This window comes from Mchenga conophoros, linkage group LG16 (assembly GCF_057382185.1).
Source record: "Mchenga conophoros isolate Kocher_MC1m ecotype Shallow Benthic linkage group LG16, M_conophoros_male_GT1.1, whole genome shotgun sequence".
In the NCBI taxonomy this organism is placed as follows: Eukaryota; Metazoa; Chordata; class Actinopteri; order Cichliformes; family Cichlidae; genus Mchenga; species Mchenga conophoros.
The window spans coordinates 33,815,901-33,838,233 of NC_140541.1; the positions used below are offsets into that span (position 1 = coordinate 33,815,901).

A 22,333-nucleotide genomic window follows, 5' to 3' on the forward strand; every position below is an offset into this window, starting at 1 on the left:
TAAGGAGGTAGTGAAGGTCTACAGTCAGGACACCTCTTCATGATTGCAAATAAAGAGAGTTTATAACAGCTCAAGAATGCGAAGCAAAATTAGACCAGAAAACAAATGGAATCAGTGACCCAAAGCACACTGCCAAGGCTACACAAGAGTTTCTTAAACCAAAGACAGAACAGAGCATGCTTTTCAGTTACTGAAGACAAAACTGAAGGCAGAGAGACCCACAACAGAGCAGCAGCTGCAGGAAAAGCCTAACAGAGGAAATAAGGTAGGAAACAAAGCACTTGCTGATGTCGACTTCAGGCAGGCACTGACTGCAAAATTGTTTTACTAAAGCTATCCATATATTTAAATTTATTCTAGCTTGTTACTTTTGAACATCCGAAAGTGGGGGGATATGTATAAAAATGGTATAAAAACTACATCTAACATCCATTTTAGTGAGGTAAAACTAAAAACCAAAACGTGTCATTGTCCAAAGCCTTCTAGATGTAAATGTATATTTTAGTAAGAAAATTTAGACAGATAATAAGGAAAAGCATTATAGATCCCCTTTGAACAAATTGAAAAATGGTAAACGGTGAGTGTGAATGCGTATGGAGTCTGCCTAATAGAAAAAAATTTATATTCTTTTATCTACTTTCACTTGGATTAAAATAAGCTAGCATAAATCTTTACCCCAATACCAACGAGCCTGCCTTCAATCACTGCAAAAAAGAAAGGACATAAATATCTGTATTTGACCCTTTTGGGGTAAACAAGCCAAATTTGGGAGTTATACCTCAGTTTGATTAAAGTTTCACAAATAGGCCTAATTAGATATTTCTCTTGCCAAAATGATAAGATCTCATGTAATACTCCCCTCCAATAGATTAATGAACTATTGGAAGAGTATTGAGGGGATCACAGTACTGCAACTGGCAGAGTTTCATGTAAGTTTAGTTACACACAAACCTCTGTTCCCTCTCCAGCTTAATTAGAGGGAGTCAGAATTTTCTGATTAAAACAAAGCCAGTGCCAGGAGAGCCGGTCTTACATCATGAAAGGATTTTGCTTCATGAAAGTCCTTGCAGGGATTTGAAAGGATTTAAAGGTATAGAATCTCAATGTAGTTTCACATCACTGGCTGAAATACACAATTAGTAAAGTATGTGGTATTTTTTTATTCTAATGTTACGGTGAAGAATCACCTTCAACCCTAACACAAATATTAGATTATATAGCTGACCTAAATGATGAATGAAAAGGGAACATCTCTATTCTATTAAGCTACTAAAATGCCATTATACGAACTGTTCAAGTTCAACCAAGTTGTGTGCTTGTGATTCATACTACAAAATAGTTGTGGTGCTTAAAAAAAATGGTGCTGTTGACATATGTCTTTAGTCTCACACACACAAACCACATTGAATTTGCATACTGTATTTGCATACTGTAGCATTGCATTAGTTAGTTTCATGCACAGCTGGTACCACATTAGCATTTCCCATCATGTTACACACAAGAGTCCTTTCAGTGACGACAGCAAGCAATACCTCAAGCTGAAGCCAGCCAAGTGAGACTAATACAGAACACAATAGCACATCACCAACAGTAACAACTTTATAAAAGGGCGCACCATGATTGGCTGCGCTAAGAAGCAAACCTTGTTCCCCTATTTCGTCATTGGAAATCCCCCGCTGAGCACGGTAACGTTCCACCAAGGAAAGCAAAACAAAACAAAACAAAAAAAACCTCTTCACAATAACAGTTATGCTTTTGGATGTGTTCCCAAAAACTGTTATCAAGCTCCCGGTTTTCACACACTTAAGCCCCAGCCAGCCAGGCCCTGTCACTCGCCATCTTGTCCTGAGTGCTGAGAGGCCCGTGCTTCTGGTTTCCAAAATAAGTCATCAACAGGAGCCTCTCTGTGGGATGAGACAAAAGGAGGCTGATAGGAGCCCGGAGCTCTCACATTATGGACCCCAAACAGCTGAAGACAACCGCAACAGGCTGAAGCTCCACTGGACTATGGCATTTGAATAGGGATATTGGCCTCTTAAAGCGCTTCTAACCATGAAAAAGCCTTTAAGTGCTAAGCATCAGGCCAAAGCAAGTACAGTACATTTTGTTCCCAAAATATTCCCCATTACCCCAACAACACACACAGCCACACACACAAACACACAGGCACACACACACACACACACACACGCACACACCCCAACCATCCTCCTACTCATGTCTGTGGAGGGTAGGAAAAATGGTACTGAAAAGTGCTCCTCATTTGAGATCACCCTTTTTAACTATTGATTCCTGCCTTTCTATAAAATTTCTTTCTCCAAAAACATTTTGTTTTGTAGTGTGAAACAGATATAAGGCTGAAAATAAGAAAATAAGACAATGAGGCAAGTGTATAGATTTCCTGTTATGCTAGGGGTATAGGAATACATTGACCCTGAAAGTCTTTATTATCACTGGAGGATATCAAAATACATGAAATGGATCAATAAAGTTTAATTGAATCATCTGCACCCACAACATGAGAGGACTGTAATTTAAACCACAAGATTAAACAACAAAACAATCTAATTTCCCAATATGCCACCGCTTTCCTACCAGATACAAAATCTAGCTGTAGCACATCCACCATGTTTAGGGGACTGCCATTTTATCATTTGCAAGTGAGATTTTGGAGGTCAGATTTCCTCAAAAAATCTGGCTTAAAAATGTTTCCATAAAAGTTGGCTACAGTGTATTTTGATTTATGCAGTGGTGGTCTTTTCAACCTATTCTTCCTTTCACAGTGTCAAGCATTTCAGTGCTAGCCAAAGCCACCAGCATCATGAAGATATGTACCAGACGTGTTTTGGCATTAGTGCCTTACAAGCAGCGAAGTCTGAGCTGAAAAATGAGACGCAAGTGTAAGTACCAAAAACTACATTTCTTCCACTTGAGGCTTTCTCCATACAAATTTAATTCCCAGACTCCCATGTTTTATTATACAATGAAACTGTTAAAAAAGAAAAAAGAAAAAAAAAAAGGTTTAAACAAAACAGAAAGAAGCCAGGTACAAAACTTTTGGGGCTCTGTGGTGTCAGGTTTGCCAGATAAAGGAACTAGTTGACAAAAAGTGTACGACTGTTTTCTATGTCTCCAAATATAGTCTCAAGAGTGTGGTAGAAATACCTCGGATAGGCTATTACATGAGGAAAGCAGGACCAGACAGGACTTTAGAAAGGAATCAATTGAGGCCCAGGACCAATGTCTTTGTGGAAGGTAAACACAAAAAAAAACAAAAATAAGCTTGCAGTCCTTTAGTAGGACCTGTGCTCACAGTCCAGCACCATGGAAATCACTGTGTATTCACAGTCATTTAATTTGTGGCTATTAACAGAATATATATTATGCATTTCTATTTTTATTGACTAATTTTGATAATATAAAGTACACTCCTCATATCTGAGGGGACCGGAGGGTATGTTCCAGCTATAAGGGGATCGTACTCCTCAGCCTCCCTAGGAAAGTGTATGCCAGGGTGCTGGAAAGGACAGTATGTCTGTTAGTTGAACAGGAGGAACAATGCGGTTTTCTTCCTGGTCGTGGAACACTGGACCAGCTCTTTGTCCTCTCAAGGATGCTTGAGGATTCATAGGACTTTACCACAAAAGTCTACATGTGTTTTGTGGACTTGGAGAAGGCCTTCGACCATGTCCCTCGGAGTGTCCTGTGGGAGGTGCTCCAGAAGTATGGGATGTAATCCTTATACACATAGCCGGCAATAAGTTGGACTCATTCCTGGTGGGTGATGGGCTCCACCAGGGCAGCCCTGTCACTGATTCTGTCCATAATTTTTGTGGACAGAATTTCTAGGTGTAGCCAAGTGGTGGAAGGTTTTCAACTGGATAGTCTCAGAATCTCATCTCTGCTTTTTGATGATGTGGTTCTGTTGGCTTCATCGGGTGAGGGCCTCCAGCTTGCACTGGAACGGTTCGCAGCAGAGTGTGAAGTGGTGGGAATGAGAATCAGCACCTCCAAATCTGAGGCCATGGTCCTCAGTTGGAAAAGGGTGGCGTGCCCACTCATAGTCGGGGACAAGTTCCTGCTTCAAGAGGAGCAGTTTAAGTATCTCGGGGTCTTGTTCACAAGTGACAGGAGAAGGGAGCGGGAGATCGACAGATGAATTGGTGCTGTGGCTGCAGTGATGTGGATACTGTACCAGTCTGTTGTGGTGAAGAGAGAGCTGAGTGTAAAAGAGAAGCTCTCGACTTACTGGTCAATCTAAATCCCTACCCTCACCTATGGTCACGGGCTGTGGGTAATGACCGAAAGAACAAGATTGAGCTTCCTCTGAAGGGTGGCTAGCCTCTCCCTTAGAGATAGGGTGAGAAATTTAGCCATCCGGGAGGGACTCAGAGTAGGGTCACTGGTCCTCCACATCAAAAGGAGCCAGTTGAGGTGGTACGGTCATCTGACAAGGATGCGTCCTGGGCGCATCCCTGAGTGAGGTGTTCTGGGCATGTCCCACCAGGAAGAGGCCATGCTGGAGAGATTGTATCTCTCTGCTGGCCTGGGAAAGCCTTGGTGATCCCCTGGACAAGCTGGAGGAGGTGGCTGAGGAAAGAGAGGTCTGGGTTTTTTGCTTAGGCTGCTGCCCTCACGACCCAGCCCCAGATAAACGGAAGAAGATGGATGGATGAAAAAGTACACCATCTGAAATTACCGCAATCATACTTTTTATGACTCAAACTTTATTAACTTTTAATATACACAAAAAAAAACCACACACACACAAAAAAAAACAAAAAAAAAAACAAAAAACAAAAAAAACAACCCCCCCCCCAAAAAAACACCCAAAAACTAGCAGAATGGACATTCCCAGTAACAACAACAGAACAAATTGAGCATAAATGCATATTTCCATCCCCCCCCCCCCCCCCAAAAAAAAAAGTGATGCCAACATTCCACATAGACCAGATTACAGCTATCCTATTTAGTCCAAGCTTAACTATTTTAGCCGGATACGTCACTGACCTGTATGTAAAAAGTAATTTGCCCACTTATCATTATAATCGTCCAGTCTATTTAGCAGCCTATATGATAATCGCAATCATACTTTTTGACAGATTACTAATACTTGTAGTTGTGATATACTCAAAAATACATTCATTGTTTTCTCTACTATTTTTGTAAAGATAGTTTCCATAATTACTAGTGATGTGCTGATTTCCTTTCCGATCCAATACCAAGTAAAATTCAGGGTGGTATTGACGATACTGATCCGATACCGATACTTTGTACGAAAACTTATTTTATTTATTGTATCTCAAATTATAGCATCATAATGATTACAGTACATCAGATTACTTGTTCTTATCACTTAATAATGCAGAATTCATCATATAGAAATAAAAAAACTGAAGTTTGAACACCTTGCCTGCCTGCAGCACTAAAGGACTCCGTGAGAGACGTCTTTCTCGCCCTAGCAGCACCTGTCCCTGTCCACTCCTCCTCTTCAGTTCTCCTCAGCATAAGCTCGTCATATTCTGTGATATGATTTACTCTGAGGTGTTTGACGAGGTTAGTGGTGTTGCCACAACACCTCACTTTTTTGCCACATGTATCGCAAACCATGTCTCAGCTGTTTGTGGAGGTAAAATACGTCCGCACATGACTCCATTTACGCTCAGCCATTGTTGTGAGTGTGCACGCCAAGGGGCTGCGACACATTTATAGAGCAGTATTTCGCACATGACTATGAAAGGCGGAAGAGGAAGTAGTTCCTTTGAATGTAGACAATCCGAATGTTATAGTTTCTTTCCACTGTGTTCCTGTTAATGATAAACTACAAATTTACCCTATATTATTAAAATATCGATATTTTAATGTAAGAATCAATTCTAGAACATAAATGACTGGTATCGGAGGAATCGATATTTCAGTATTAATCCGCACATCACTAATAATTACACAACGTATCTGTTAATTAATGAAGAAACCTGTAAAATTACAGAAACGTCTTTTTACACTCAACGCATCAAATTTTATATACGTGAATGGCATGAAACTAGAATTTACTAGAACAAAACAGTTTTAAATTTTGACTTAATATGGTATATTTTTAAATTATGTCAAACTTGTGACTGCATTTTTCCAGTCTTTGTAGGTAAAAGTATCAAACAATTTTTAAAAATCATGTTTATTTACAGATACGTGTTTTTTTCTTCATTTTTTCATTTACATTAGACATGTTAATTAACAGACTACTTTTACATTTTATTGATATTTCATATATTTAAAAATATATGAAAATTCTGTAAAAATCTGAAAAATTCTTACATTACAGATTATTTATTACAGTGCATGCCTACGTCCAGAGACGAGGAAAGGTGGATAATTTACATTTTTTACAGCAACGTTGTGGTGGGTGTCTTTTGTTTTTTATTTTTTTATTTTTTTAGTGATCCACTTGTGGATTTGTAAGGTTTGATTGACAGGTGCGCTGAGAGCTGTAAATGTAACTGAGTCACTGGAGTGGTTGTTACAGTTGATGCCCTTTAAATTTAGTTAACTGGCAAACAAATATGGCTTGAAGTGTGGTGCTATTCCTCTAAGCCCCAGAGTCATTCCACTAAGTTTTTGTTTAAAGAAATTCTAGTATTTTATCAGTCTTTTGTCAGCCATACAAATTAATGGTGACTACATCTATTTTTTACACACAGTCTGTGGTGCTTTATTGCACCAAACATGGCAATACTAGACAAAGAGCGTTAATTACAAAGTTTATTAAAAATAATTATCTGAAATCAAAGTGCTTTTATTCTGCAACCCATAGGTAGCATAACAACAGCAGCTGCTGTAAAACTTTATGGAGCCAGTATAGTTTAAGGATTACCTTGTGTTTGAAAGTGGAACATCCACCATCAGTTGAAGGTTGTAGACTTCTAGCCCCTGTAGAACAGTAAAGCAGCCCATTACACAATGAGCAAAGGAAGACACGAAACTAGAAAACTTAGCTGGACAACCAACACAAAAGGGAAATTCATGCTTCATTTAAAAGTATTTTCAAATTGTCAAGAAAAAAAGACTTAAACAATGAAGACTGACTGGTTGTTCTGGCAATTGTATGTCTGGCTGACTTCCTCACCTCCATTAAAAAGCAGCACACAGCTGCTTCCCAAAGCTTTTCTATGGGAACCTGTCTCCCAAGACAAAACTGCTCAAAATTGGGCCGGTGTAACGGGTAATGAAAAGCATGTTCTAATGACCTTTTAACTGTAATTTAGAATACATGAAAAATAACCTTTTTAAGTGGGAGAATTGATTTTTTCCGCTGTCAGTGCACTTAGTCTGGCAGCCAAAGGGAAAGACTCTTGGATACAAAGAAAGAGGAAGAAGCAGTCAAGAAAAGCAGGGGTGGGGGTGGGGGGTACATAATGAAGAAGGAGACGAATGGCAACTCCTGAAGGAATCTCAGGACAACTGCTTGGAGAGAAACAACAGCACCTCTCACAGAGCGACTTTTTGCTGTGGTACAAATCACTGCTAGGACCGGCAGGCCCAGAGGGGAAAGCACTTTTCTTCACCTCATCGTCAGGCCTTGGAATCCCGTTCCACTTTTCCAGATGGCTTCAGGAGCAGACTGAGCTGGTCCGTCTTCCGTTGACCCACCCAGCCATCTCATCTGTCCAACTCAAGCAACCAAGTCACTACTGGCTCCAAATATTTGGGACTGGGAATTTAATCCCAATGCTCCACTTGAGACCAGTTTGTTAGGTCTTGGCCTGTACCTGGCAAATACAATTGGTCAACGGTTACCCAAAGAGCATATGTTTCAGTGTAACACAGCCACTCTTGGAGTAAAAGTTAAATGCTGTAAACTTAACAGGATATATTAGTTATATATGTTTTTCAAATTGACTGATCTGCCAGTGATAAATGTTGATGCCCACTGCATCTATATTGAGTTGCAGCAAAAAAATAAATATAGATTAGGTGACTCAAATCAATGTAGAGTTGCATCTAAAGTCACCATTGACACACAAGTAGATAAGCATACTAAATAATATATATCTACAGTGTACACGCATGCCTAATTAGAAACAGCCAATATCTCTACTACTGTTGAAAAAAAGAACATGCCAGAACTGCATATTTTGGCAAAAGTTCAAATTCCTTCTAACAAGGCTCAGATAGATCAAGAGCGTGACCGATCCACTAGGCTAATGTAGTACAAATGTAGCTCAGCGATCCATATTACATAGATTTTAGTTCATGTTGTAAAAATATCAATATGTTATAGAGAAAAATGTATGAAATGAAGCCACTTTTAAAAAAGGAAGCTGATTCCACGTTAAAGGATATGACTTTACCAACACAAAAGGGGATTTGCTCTGCCTTACTCCAAAACTACCTGTTTTTTCATCTTTAGGGGTACTTATGTGACCAGACTGATCTTTTGTCATATCAAATTTCAAGCACTCTCAAAGGAATCATTTGTGTATTTTGCAGTAAAAGGCATAATTACAAATTCATATCTTGTCTTGTAATGTCATTCCTTTTTTGTGGTTCAGGGTCTTGACAAAAGCAATAACTATCAGAGTGACATACTACATAGGTGAATGATTGTGTCACAAATGCTTAATTGAGACATCCCCCACTCTGCATGCAAGGACATTTGAGACTATTTATTGAGGCTAGTGGGCCTCTCAGTTTCCACCAGCTGAAAAGGAAAGATGGGAGCTAGATGGAAAACACAGACAAGTAAGACCCAGGTTTTGGACTCTGGGCCAAAAATTTCGCCAGCTGCTTCCACCAAGCAATATGCAGACCCAGGTGTTCAGGCAGGACCTGAAACCAAAGCCTGGCAGTTCAAATGTTGCACATCCCCCAATCCCATCGCTCGGTTTAGCTCCCAGATAAAGGACTATAGTCATCCAACTGCATACGTGTTGTATGTGACACCTTACAATATATAATGTTAATTCATTTAAAATTTTCTTACTTTTGTATTTTATTATAGAGTTTTTTGCCAACTATAATAGAAGAAGCTGAAGCTTCATGCATAGCTGAAAACTGGGACCTGTTCCAGCCTTTATGTACCATAGGCAATCTTGTGATTAGGTGCGACTAACAGATCACCTGTTTAAGGTGTTTTAAAAAAAAAAAAAAAGCTGCATTTACAAGAAGCCCGGAGACATACTATGTTTGGAACAGATAATAGTTCATAATTATTTGTGAAGTTAACAAAGCCTCAAGCTGGTGTACTTCTACTGCTGATTTCAAGCCAGGATAAGTGGAGAGGGTTACATTAGGAAAGGTATTCAGTGAATGGAACATCCAAACACAGGAGAGTTTATAAGGTGACCATTGTTGTGCAAACGCTGAAAGCAGATGTCTCGCAGATTCCAAAACAGCAAGTTTGATCACTCTCCAACCAAAAATCACTGAACCAGCAGCAAAAGAACACAAAAACTGCACTTTACATTTGAAAAACATTGTAATGAATTCAGTCCTACTTTTGGTGTCTTACTTCCACCACCATAAAAATTGTACGTCCTGCACAGCGCTTCGAGAACACTTTTGCATCACAAATCTTCATTTTCTACTGTTCTGCTTCTACTGTTATATACAGTGTTATCAGCCACTGCCACCCCCGGCCAAAAAAGAAAAGAGACCTTTGACAAGAACGCCTAATATCTGCCATTTAATAGAAGAAGAAATTTGACTTTCACAAATCATTTCAAATTCTGTCAAATTGCAAAACACTTGCTTTGTCTCTAATAAAATCTCTCTAACTTTGATGCTGCTGAAGTGAAGCAGAACGATCTTTGCACCTGTAATGTCCTTAAGTTGATTCATGGTTTTCTTCAGTTTTTGGTTATAACCTATGAAAGACCAAGCCATGAAAAACGGCTTTATATTTTTCTGTGTTTTATCCTCAGTTACCTGGACATAATGACATGTGCTGTGATGCTTGCAACTCTAATGAAATCTCACAAGTGTTAGTTTTGTTTTGATACCAGTATAGTTTACACAGAGTTTCTAATTGGAGAGAAATAGTTACTTCACTTTGGGCATGCTATTTTCAAGCAGGAACCTCAAAAGGGTTAACCCCTAATGCATAACCTGGGACTTACAGATTAGGGGTGCTCACAGGGATACTGCTGTTGTGGGTAGCTCTAAGTATTCAATAAACATTGGGAGAAGACTTCTATAAGCAGCTATAAGCAAGAAACAACTGAAACTCTCTGATAAACATAGCCTCGCCTGATTCAGTTAAAGCCTTGTGCGATAATATTGTAGCAATAGAATAATATTAGTAGATGGGAATACATCTTTATGTGATTCTTTTTAATTTAACTTTATGTCAAATTATTTTAAAAAAAAAGGGTAATAAAAAAAATCTAGCTCCATCGTCTGTTGCTTCTAAACATGACTTTGCTTCTAAACAGCAAAAAGAGATTAACGTGGATTCAGCAGGTGGAGGAACCCTAAAAATCAGCTGTAGCAGCTCAGTGTGGGGAACAGAATCACAACTCCCAATTTCCATTGAGGCTACACTAAGAAAATCTGCTGGAAAAGGCTGTGATTAGCTGTCCTAGTCTACTGTTGCTTCTGCTGTATACTATACTCTACACCAGCGGTCCCTAACCCCCGGGCCTCGGACCGGTACCGGTCCGTGAGTCGTTTGGTACCGGGCCACGAGAGTTGAGGCTCAGGTGTGAAATGTATAGTTTTCAGGGTTTTTAACGGTTTTCACATGTGTTATGAATAAATCTTCTTTTTTTCGTTACCGGTACTAGTTTTATTTTGTTGTATTTATCCACGACACATTAAAGGCTGGTCCGTGAAAATATTGTCGGGCATAAACTGGTCCGTGGCGCAAAAAAGGTTGGGGACCGCTGCTCTACACTGACAGTATGCTGTCTTTACATTAGACAGTATACAGCTGGTGTGAAGGTGGAATTCAATGAAGCATAATCAGCTTAACTTCAGATTAATCTCTTTTTTTTTTTTTTTTAATCTCTGCTACACTTGATGTAACCTATCTCTGACAATGAAACCACAACCACTGTGCACCAGTCACACACTGTTCTTCACTTTAAACCCATCACAGCACAGCAAACTAACCTGTATATTCTGCACTTATATGTTGTTCTTATCTTTCTCCATCTCTGAGTGAAATTAGCTGTCTTTTTTCAATTCTTTTGTCTCACTGTGAGACAAACTGCAAACAAACAGTTTGCGTGTTTGCTGATGTTTGAGCTCATAGAAACGCTGCATTTGAAATTACCCACCACAGTGACAAAACCTCACTCCCTTTGTGCTCGCTTGTCTTCTGTGAGGCTAGCTAGATGCCACAACCGCAATTTCTGAACTCCTGCAGTCATTTCGATATTGTGCTAAAAGTAAATAAAAACAATAGGCCACTTTCAGCGCTTACAGAGGCGCGCAGTTTGTTTTGCATCTTTCATATCTTTTTAAACCACATCTCATGGTGATTACACAAACAGGGCTATCTTTCATGTATTACGGTTTAGGATCAAATCGGTTTGATGCTTGAAGGCCTGCAGTGTTCTAAAATAATAACTCACCTCAAATGCCTCAAACAAAACGTAATGAGCCCGTTTTGAAAATATAAGGAGTAGAAAGTACAGATATTTGTTTAAAAATCCAGGGAATAAAAGTAAAAAGTTGTCAGAAAAAAAAAATCTACTCAAGTACAGATACCTGAAAATTCTACTTAAGTCCAGTAACAAAGTATTTGTACGTTACTTCCCACCTCTGTCTTGGTCGGACACCACCATAGCAGCAGATTTAAATGGTAAAAATGGTAAATGGCCTGTATTTGTATAGCGCTTTTCTAGTCCCTAAGGACCCCAAAGCGCTTTACACAACCTGTCATCCACCCATTCACACACACATTCACACACTGGTGATGGCAAGCTACAATGTAGCCACAGCCACCCTGCACTCAGAAAAATAAAGGTGCCAACTGGAACAAAAAGTGGTTCTTTAGACTGATGCCATAGAAGAACCTTTTTTGGTGCCACAAAGAACCTTTCAAACAAAGGTTCTTTGAAGAACCATTTCTTTCAGTGGTTCACTGAAGAACCTTTAAAGGTGCCCCAAAGAACCATCAAGAAATGGTTCTTTGGGGCACCTTTAAAGGTTCTTCAATGAACCACTGAAAGAAATGGTTCTTCAAAGAACCATTTTTAAAAAGATCCTTCAAATGGTTCTTTAAAAGAACCATTTTAAAGAACCTTTTTTGGGTGGTTCTTTAAAGAACCATTTTAAATCTTTCAAAATAAAATGTATCATAAATTGAATTTGAGTAGGGTAAAATAAATACAAGCACATATATTAATGGTTTATTGGCACTTTGTATTACAGAAAAAGACAAAAAGGCATTTTAATGCTAAGCACAACACCACTACTAATAATAGCATACAAGTCATTTAAACAGTAATAATTAAATATCTTTACTATAAATACATATAAATATTATACTATAGATAAAAAAACAATTTTTACATTAGAAATAGCAATACTTTCATAACAGACAATTAAACAACACATTTTTATCAGCATGTTTGCATTTTCAGTAAGACTATTTCAAGAACAATCTTTTTATTTAAATTATCAATTAACTGCAGCCTTAAGTTATGTAAGTTAAGTTTAATGTGGGACTCATGGTCCTTTGTTAGTCCACACTGGGACAATTTCAGTCTCTCACCTGCACTATGCTGGCAATCTAGGAGATATTTAATGCATTTGCCACTCTTTGCACAGCTACTGGTACAGGTGTAGTCAGAGTTCCCAAGTTGAGAACAAATGCCTCCAAAAAGCAAAATGTCTTTTTTAGTTCACTTGGATAGGCAACATTGTAGACATGGTACAGGGAGAAGACAATACCCATCGCCAATGAAATGTCCATTTCCCCACTGTCCAGAATCATTTTTTGTCCATCCATCTGGACATTGACCTCAGTTGAATCACTCAAGGGCTTGCCGTCACTGCTGCTGAGTACGATTGTAGGTATCGGGCTGTGTGGATCCTGAAACAGAAATTAAATTCTTGAAATGAGGAGTATAGTTTAAATAAGTATAAACAACAGCTGTCCCAATGAAAGTATAAAACTCCTGTAAAATACTGGATTTGTTCAAGACCCCCCCCCCCTCTCACCATACCAAAAAATATATAAATTTACCTTATTTATGACGAAGAGACGAGAGGCATTTTCTTTGAAAATAGATGGCAGGAGAAGAACAGCTGTGTTTACCATCTGACCTGAAAAATAAAGAGAAATATGTAAATATTTTCTGGCCAATTTTGTTAATACAAAGCAGTAAAGGCCATATGAGTGCCTTTATCAGGAGTTGAATGTCTTGCAGAACATAAGCATTAGTGCAGTAAATGTATACCTAATTAACTTTTCAGTGTAATTCAGTGTAAATGTTAAGCATTTATACAAAACCCCCAAAATGTTGTTCAGTTCTGTAAGTTGCTAGCTTTAAATAATTTGAGTCCTAAAGAACTTGCAGAGCAAGTCTAGCTGCCACTGAACATTTTTTGAGATAAACATTGTGTGAATGACTGAAAATCTTCATAGAGATACATATAGCATCGAGGGTATATCAGTTAAATCTTAAAGTACATCATTGCAGAGACGAGACAGGAGAAATGTCAGTCTGTGGATATTGTAAAGCAGCGGTCCCCAACCTTTTTTGCGCCACGGACCGGTTTATGCCTGACAATATTTTCATGGACTGGCCTTTAAGGTGTCGCGGATAAATACAACAAAATAAAACTAGTACCGGTACCGAAAAAAAGAAAATTTATTCATAACACACGTGAAAAGACCCAGGAAAACAGAGTAAACGATAAAAACGATAACAAAATAACGCTGAAAACCGATAAAAACCCTGAAAAACTATACATTTCACACCTGAGCCTCAACTCTCGCGGCCCGGTACCAAACGACTCACGGACCGGTACCAGTCCGAGGCCCGGGGGTTGGGGACCGCTGTTGTAAGGGACACTGTGTTTACTAATGTGCTGTATGTGAAACCTTAAAAAGTGGTATCTGAGATAGGAGTTAAAATTGTTTTTGCTCATTATTGCCAAGTGCCCTCACCTTTTCTTTCAGTGTCTGTCTGGCTCTCATCAACAGATTTTAAGCAGAGGCTTTTAAGGTTGCTGTTTGGGGCTATTGACACAAGCTTCGCTGCCAACTTACTGAATCCTCGGATTACTTTTTTGTCCACATCAGTTTTAAGTAACATGGAAGCCTCTTCAAGAAGCTAAAATAAAGGATAAACATATACATATTAGCTTTGTACCATAATATATACCATTATATAGCAAACCAGAACAATCATTATTTCACACATCAATTATCATTAGAGAAGAAATTATAATTTTGCATTTGTTTAGTTTAATTCTCAAGTACACATTGCTGTGCAAAAGGGATGTTTAGACTATTCTTCCCAAAAAACTATCATTGGCATCAGATTAGTCCAAAATTATCCTGTAGCATGAAAATAAAACCAAAGAGAAAGACATAGTCAATGTGGCAATTTCTGTTAGTGTTCTGTTAGTGTACTTTTATTACTCATGAAATCTGCTGAGTCAGTCACTTTGCCTGTCCTGTAGGTACATGATTATTAGAAGTCTGTATAAATGTGCAGCACATCAGTACATATTCGTGTTTTTGCTGTGCACTATTGTTATTGTTGTTTTTTGCTGCAGTTTTTGATAAAACACTCACCACAACAGGGATAGTGAGACATGGGAATTCTCGTAGAACCTCTTCAGTAGTATGCTGAAGAATGTAGTGTGTTCTGTACTTCTGTATTTTCCTGAGGTGCGTTTGAATGACATCCACATTTGGCCTAGTTTTTTGGCACTCTTGCTTAATCACTGATACATGTTGGTCGGTGCTCCTTTCATCCTCCCCATCGTCAAGAGGATTGATATCCTGGTTATTAAAAAGTTTAGCAAATATTGAGAGAAAAAACAAACAAACAATACTTTTAACTTTTATGTACAATTTAAAATGGCAAACAAACATTGAGCATATTTAACTTGCCTTGGTTTTTTTCAAAAGGATACAGGGCTGGATATCTGATGATCTTTTTCTTCCTGAATTTGGAACTGAGTATTTCTGTCTCATTTTTTCAATTTCCTCTACGTCTACTAGTGGTCTTCTTTCCTTTTTAAACTTGTTCCTGAGAGACTCATGCAGAGCATCCTACAAACGATAAAAATGTAACTAATTATTCATAAATAGGTGCAACTAGGTCCTCCCTTTATGCAAGACATTTACCAGAAAACTTTGAGTGACATAAAGCTGGTAGGTTTGCTGTAATCATGTCATAACCTAATTAGTTCCTATTTACAGATCTCTTCTTTAACTCTTAGGAGTTGATCGAACACATGATATAAAGGTTTGGAGCACTTTAGATTGGCTAAATACACTATAAAAGGTAGATAAAGTATTAATGGCAATATGTCCTACAAGCATACTCGTCATGATCTTTCAGTCTATATGTTAATACCTCTACCTTTTAATAATAATGTATACTTTATTGATCCCCACAGGGAAATTTCTCTCTTTGCATTTAACCCATTCACTCAGTGTGTAGGGACGGTACCTTGCTCAAGGGTACCTCAGGGTAGCCGTTCAGTTGATTCAAACCCCCGACCTTCCGATCATGGGATAACCACACTACCTACTGAGCTATCCCTGCCCTATTTTCAAATTTAATTTTTTAAATACAAAAACTACACTATCCTGATACAAAGGCAAACAGAGCTAATATAATGCTGAATTTCACACCATTCACTTGAGAATTCACAGAGAAATGAAACAATTAATTTAAAAGAGCAATTGATATTTTATTTATTGTTTGACCATACTGCACGACATCTGCCTCAAAAATCACAATACTAATACTTGTATTGTAGTGGCCACAAGGGAACAGATAACCTCTGAATATGTAGCAATGAAAATGTTAGCATGTTACACTCATTAGCCAATAATTGGGCAATTCAAAGACAATTTGTTGGACAATTGTATCAATGTTTGCTTTTCAGGAATACTTACATATCCAGAGCCATAACTCTCCTTCAAAAAAGGAAAACTCAGAAGGACAGTCCTCAGAAGCTCTACATACTGCACATGAGAGGGATACCTGCAAATTTTGAATGATGAACTTAAATTCTGATGTACATACTGTATTTTAAATGAATCAAATCTTAATTATATATAGACTTACATTGTCTCATTACTCAAGTGGTCAAACAGTGCTTGAATAAGCATGTTTTTGAGTCTGTTCTTGGTGGGTGACTTTAGTGCTGCATCTTTATTGGTCAACGCAGTGAGCACAGCTGGAGGAAACTGCACTTTGCAGTTAAACATAGGTTGGAGTGCTGACACAGTATGCTTTTCTTTGTGTTGCCTTCCACTGCAAGAAGAAGTAAGAAGTATTTTTAGAGTTTGTTACAAGACATGAATATACGTGTCCTTGTGTCCTGCATCAGGAATATCCGCATATTTAAAACGTACAATAACAGCTGCTGAACTACAGAAACAGAATCATAACAGAGAGTAAGAGTGGCTGTGACATTTCAATTTGAAAGTAAATGGGTGTGTGATGCACATCAACGCTGGAGAAACAGAACAGGGCTTGCGTCAACCCCTTGCCCCCCACCCTCCAACACCATAAACCTAGGGGAGGGGAAACACTGGATTGTATGAATGTACAATTCAGTGAATCAACCAGTCAACTTAAGACTCACTCTTTCAGCTTCTCTACAGCAGACAAAAATTTCACTTGGTCTTTCACTTTTGGAAAAAGACGCTCACTCATTCTTTCAGTCATCTGCAGAAGTGTCGATCCATCGATTTCATTGTCTGTGGCACAGAAAAACAATAAGACACGATCAAAACAGAAATGAGCATGTCAAAGATAAAGATTAAAAATATTATAAAACATTACTAAAAAAACAGCTATGACTTCATTAGTGTCTATAGATGATGACAGACCTGTGGAATAGCCAAAAAGTGGTTAAAATCATTTTAACAGTGGTTGACAACTCCTAACTAAAAAGTCATGGTTTAGGATGTATCTTACCTAACTTTGGTATGGACTGCCTTAAAAGGTCGGTGGATCAGTGTAATGAAGTCTTGACCATCACATCTGTATGCGTCCAAAGCATGAAAGTCTACCTCATCCCCAGGCTTGAATATCAACAGATCATCAGTCTCTCTGATGTGGTATGATTGAAGGTGTCTTATAAACTCCAGTGTTGTGAAAAGTCTTCCAACAAGAAACCAGTTGGCCCTGATATACACAATCAGGACTATTTTCACAAACAGTGGAATTTGCTCTGCATGCACAAGTTCCAAAATGAAGAAATCTCCAACTGCATATTTTACAGAGTTTAAAATGATGCATTTACTTGTCCAGAGTTTCTCATCCACAGTAACGGCTGTCTCCAAGTTTTGCAAACAAATCTGCAAGTTCACTGGAAGTTCTTGAAGTGATAAGTTATTAACTGCTGCTTGTGTATGATCGCTCCTGATGATCCGTTCAGGCTGCCACTCCCAGCATTGACGAAGCTGATTCCTCTTTGCCAAAGTCTGACAAATGTTAATATAGTTATTGGTGATTCTTGCTACTGTCTTGAAATATTGATGTCTGGCTTCAAACCTCATGCACCAATGAGAGCGGAGTGACCCATAATCAAGGATGAGCTGAGGATAATGTAGCAGAAAATGCAGCTTGGGTGTAAACACACCAGGAAACAGATTGATGAAATCTGTCAAAAAGTAAGTGATCAGTTCATGTAGATTACTAATCCAGTCAGTGCTGATGGTTGGAGCAAGAATAATCTCTCCTATTTCTCGAACCAAAAGATAAAGCTGCCAAAACTTGTTACCCTTTTCAATCCTGGAGCCTATGAGGAAAGGCAGAGTCCTAAATAATGTCCATTTCTCAACAGCAGTTCCAGAGATATTTCCATCCAGTGCTACCTTCTCAGATATTAGAGCAGGTTTGGAGGTGCAGTCATTCTGTCCAAAACTAAAAGTCCTTATGCTGTCATTCACCTCTTGGATAGTAACGGTTTTGTCCTCGTGCAAGGCTTTTACAACAGACTTCAAAACAAGAGGAATGACCCCCTCAAGAAAATCATGCATTAAATCAGGTGGGAATGCATTTGTGGTATCAAAATATGACAGCTTGTTGAAGGCACATGGGCCAGTTACACCATACACTGACCTACAGTGGGGGTCATCTTCAACACATTGCAGATGGTATGCATGAACAGTCTTTGTTCTAAGAACACAATCTCCCTCACTAATGATCCTAGACAGGTCCTTGTAATGACACATACAAAACCTGCATATTCTACCATTACTGAATGAGCAGCTAAAACCTGCAAGTGTGTGAGAGGTTAAGTTGTCTGCAGATATTGTGGCCAGACCACCTTTGATGCAGTACTGTCTGTCTTCAAATTTTAATCGTAATCCACGTTCTTGCAAAACCTGTAGGTCACAAATTAATGGTTCTAATATTTTCTCAAATCCATATGTTTTCACCAATCTATGTTTGACAAGTATCAACAGATGAATATGTCTTAAAACAGATCTGTCTTTTGGTGGAATATTTCCCAAAGTAAAATAAAATGCAGACACTTTATGTAGACGTTTCTTTGATCCTAATGGATTAGAAACTTCAAATTCATCACTGTACAACTGAATTCTCAAATGTGGGTTGTCTGTGTTAAAAAAATCACTTTCTTTGTAAATTTTCCCATCACTAAAATCTGTTAAGGTTTCAGGAGCACGGGATTCTGGCCTAAAAATTTGTCTTAAAATGTTAGGATCATTACATATTAATTCTAAGACTTTTAGAAGTGGAATATACTGAAAAGTGTCCTGTTTCCCAGTAAAAGGATCTATTCCCAGGATACATTCAACAGGTTCAATCAAGTTTAATTTCTCAACACAGTATCTGTCTAGTTGATATGCGTTGCTGACTGCACTGAAGCAATGTTCTACCAAACTATTGTCATCAATATAATGAAAACTTGATATATCAAAATTAAGAGTCTGCAAACATTTAGAAAATATCTCCCTATAGTTTTCAATAAAATACTTGAAAAGTGACTCTACTTCACTAAGAACAAATGTTTGAACTTTTCTATTTACAATACTTTTCTCTTGAAGATTCAAGGAAAACAATGCCAGTTGTTTTCTCACAGTCTCTGTAAAGTTCTCTACAAGTTCACTCAGAGTTCGTTCAGATGATCTGGGAAATTCAACAGTTTCCTGGATGACAGGGTCACAGTCTGGGGCAGACTCTAATCCTTGTTTCTGATATTTATGTTTCTTCCTTATGTGATTTTTCAAAGATTTCACAGACAAAAACTTTCTGGGACAGTCTTCTAGTCCGCAGACAATGAAGAATCCACATTCACTTTCATGGTATATCTGTTGATGTTTCAGCAGTTTTTCATATGTTGGTTTTCTTGTGGAGCACTGTGGACACTGATATGGCACATCCATAGAAATGCTCACCTACAAAGACCTGTTGATAATCTGCCAATTCATTTTCCCCAAGCCAAAGAGATACTTCTCCAGCAGTCCACTGCTGAGCCATGATCTGTTAAAACAAAACAAAATTCCATTACATTGTTTTATTCTGTGACATCAAAAACTTATTTATTTATTTTTTGTTCATTCATTTTCCAAGCCGCTTTATCATCATAAGGATCGGAGGGGTGCTGGAGCCTATCCCAGCTGTTTTTTTTAGGCGGGGTAGACCCTGGACAGGTTGCCAGTCCATGGCAGGGTCGTCATTCAGATATGTATGTTTGGATTGTGGGTGGAAACCCACACAGAAACAGGGAGAACATGCAAACTCCACACAAAAAGGCACCCGGTTGACCCTGGGAATTGAACAGAGTCTTTCTAGCTGTGAGGCAGCAGCGCTAACCACTATACCACCGTTTAGTCTAACTTTTAAGCCTTCTTCAGATAAATATTGATAATTTTATGCTTTGGATTATCTGGTCTTGTTAGTATAATGACCTCTTTTTTGCCTAATATATGATGTTGGATAAATGAAATGTACATAATTTTTTTTTAACTATAATAAAAACGGACATTATCTTGGTAACATCAAATGACTGGAGCATAATTTGTCAACTACTCTGAAAATAAGTTCTACAGTAACAGTCAAAGACACAACTTCTCATGTGTCACATTTCTATTTATTCAAAACACTTAAGTATTGCTGTATTTTATACAGCTACTCCACAATTCAAAGTACAGGCTACTGAATTTCTGAGTTTCTAGACCAGACACAGAGCTCACACAACAGGCTTCAGGCGCCATTTTGGTGACTTTAACCATATTATTGATTTTAATATCTGTCTAGCTGACATTAGTTTATGTACGCAGCACGCAATATAGCCACATATTTTACAGGCCAAATTATTTGGGAGCACCTTCACTTAATTGTAACAGTGGTTTTGTTAGGAAAACAGTTCTTTATACCAGATACTAAACTGCGTTAACGTCAAAGGCTAACGTATCTAACCATTACTGTTAGCACAACATTAACAGCAAGCTACAATGACGAGTAACAAAAACAAAACAATAAAAAGGTTTTATGAAAATGTTTTACCTTTTCCAACAGTCCAGGAATCCAGAATCCTTTAAAGACCAGCAGGTACTGAAGACTGTTATCCACTGGCAACGTCCGAGAGAAAGTTTTCTTTCCGTTAGAAAGTTCAAGGCTCGCGCGATCTGTGTGCGCATGCGCATCCCTACAGTTGCCCCCCCCCCTCTCCCTTTGGTTGTACTACGTGTTCTAACGTCTCTCTCACTCTCCATGTCTCTCTCTCTCCCCCTGTCATTTATTTGGCTTGGCACATATAATAATAAATTGCGCAGTGATAAACAAGTACTCAGATCACATGTGCAATTATTATTTACTTATATTATTTTATAATTTGACTTTACATACTGCTGGTTAGCTTGTAAAGCTCACAGTAACTAGTATTATCATTATGATATATGTTGTATATATATATATATATATATATATATATATATATATATATATATATATATATATATATATATATGTGTGTAGAGAGAGAGAGAGAGAGAGCGAGAGAGAGAGAGCGCGCGCGAGAGAGAGATCTGATATAGATCAGTATCTGAATCTGTCTAATATCCCCCGAATGGATTGTTTAGATTGTTAATTTATAAATTCACCATATTCATAAACGGCTTAATAATAAATTCTATATTCTGTTACCACATTATTTGTGATCAGTGGGTTTGCAGGGTGGGTGCTGGGGGTCTTCAGGCTTTGGCCCCCACCCCTGCCACCAGAATATTTTTGAGCAAGTGTTTCTAACTTTAATTTGAATATTCAGTATCCCACCATCTGCCCCCCCCCCCCCCTCCGCACACAAACAAAACACACAGTATAATTCACACCCTCATTAAAGTGAATATTATTTATGCCATTTTACACCAACAAACTCAGATAGCTAAGGATGAAGAACCTTTTGTTCTTTAAAGAACCATTTGTAATAGCTGAAGAACCATCTTCAAAATAAAAAGGTTCTTTGACGTATGATGGTTCTTTAAAGAACCATAGAGACATCAGAAGAACCATTTAAGAACCCTAATTTTTCTGAGTGTGGGGCGCACTGACAGAGGCGAGGCTGCCGGACACTGGCGCCACCGGGCCCTCTGACCACCACCAGTAGGCAACGGGTGAAGTGTCTTGCCCAAGGACACAACGACCAAGACTGTCCAAGCCGGGGCTCGAACCGGCAACCTTCCGATTACAAGGCGAACTCCCAACTCTTGAGCCACGATCGCCCCATTTACTTCAAGTCAGCTTGAAATATCTCAGTTTAGGGTGAGTTCACTGATTTTATTTATTTAAGCTTCATATGAAAGTAATACTTCAGTGATTTTAATAAGAATATTAAAATCACTGAAGTATTAAAAGAAAAGGCAGGGATAAAGTTGCAGCCTGAGCAAATGTACCTGTCACTCACGGTAGCCCAATAAAGATTAATTTGTCATTTAAAACATATTTAATATTGAGCGTGCTGGCTCAGTGTCACACTACCATACCTTATTGTTAATTGTACCTTATGTATTATTTATCACATTCTGTGAAAGACATGTATGCTCATTATAAGTTAGCCAGAACTACCTGGAAAGGCAAATGTCTGTGATGCTAAAATCTGCCACCTAATATCAAGAAAAGAAAGAGTAACAAGTACATTAAATCAGCACTATATTGCCTAA

At 38.3% G+C, this 22,333-nt stretch overlaps 1 protein-coding gene across 2 annotated transcripts; it reads right to left on the reverse strand.

Annotated features, from left to right (window-relative positions):
* Positions 1–12,360: 12,360 nt before the first annotated feature.
* LOC146557191 (sterile alpha motif domain-containing protein 3-like) lies at positions 12,361–20,818 on the reverse strand. Of its 2 annotated transcripts, none has more exons than XM_085250178.1 (10): positions 20,682–20,818; positions 19,571–19,655; positions 16,786–16,900; positions 16,263–16,451; positions 16,091–16,178; positions 15,074–15,235; positions 14,753–14,962; positions 14,120–14,285; positions 13,193–13,272; positions 12,361–13,039 (listed from the first exon to the last, which is right to left on the reverse strand). In XM_085250178.1, the coding sequence occupies exons 2-10, from the start codon at positions 19,650–19,652 to the stop codon at positions 12,737–12,739; spliced, it is 1,395 nt and encodes a 464-aa protein (XP_085106304.1). In that variant the 5' UTR covers positions 19,653–19,655; positions 20,682–20,818; the 3' UTR covers positions 12,361–12,736. The 2 variants fall into 2 exon arrangements, with proteins under 2 accessions (XP_085106304.1, XP_085106305.1); XM_085250179.1 differs by lacking the exon at positions 20,682–20,818 and adding an exon at positions 17,121–17,330.
* Between the last annotated feature and the right edge of the window lie 1,515 nt (positions 20,819–22,333).

Coding starts and splice junctions, on each gene's coding strand:
- LOC146557191 (XM_085250178.1), bottom strand. CDS start 19,652: ATGGCTCAGCAGTGGACTGCTGGAGAAGTATCTCTTTGGCTTGGGGAA. Junction 16,452..16,785: donor GCTGTAGAGAAGCTGAAAGA/GTGAGTCTTAAG, acceptor TTCTTCTTGCAG/TGGAAGGCAACACAAAGAAA. Junction 15,236..16,090: donor AGAGTTATGGCTCTGGATAT/GTAAGTATTCCT, acceptor TATCGTTTGTAG/GATGCTCTGCATGAGTCTCT.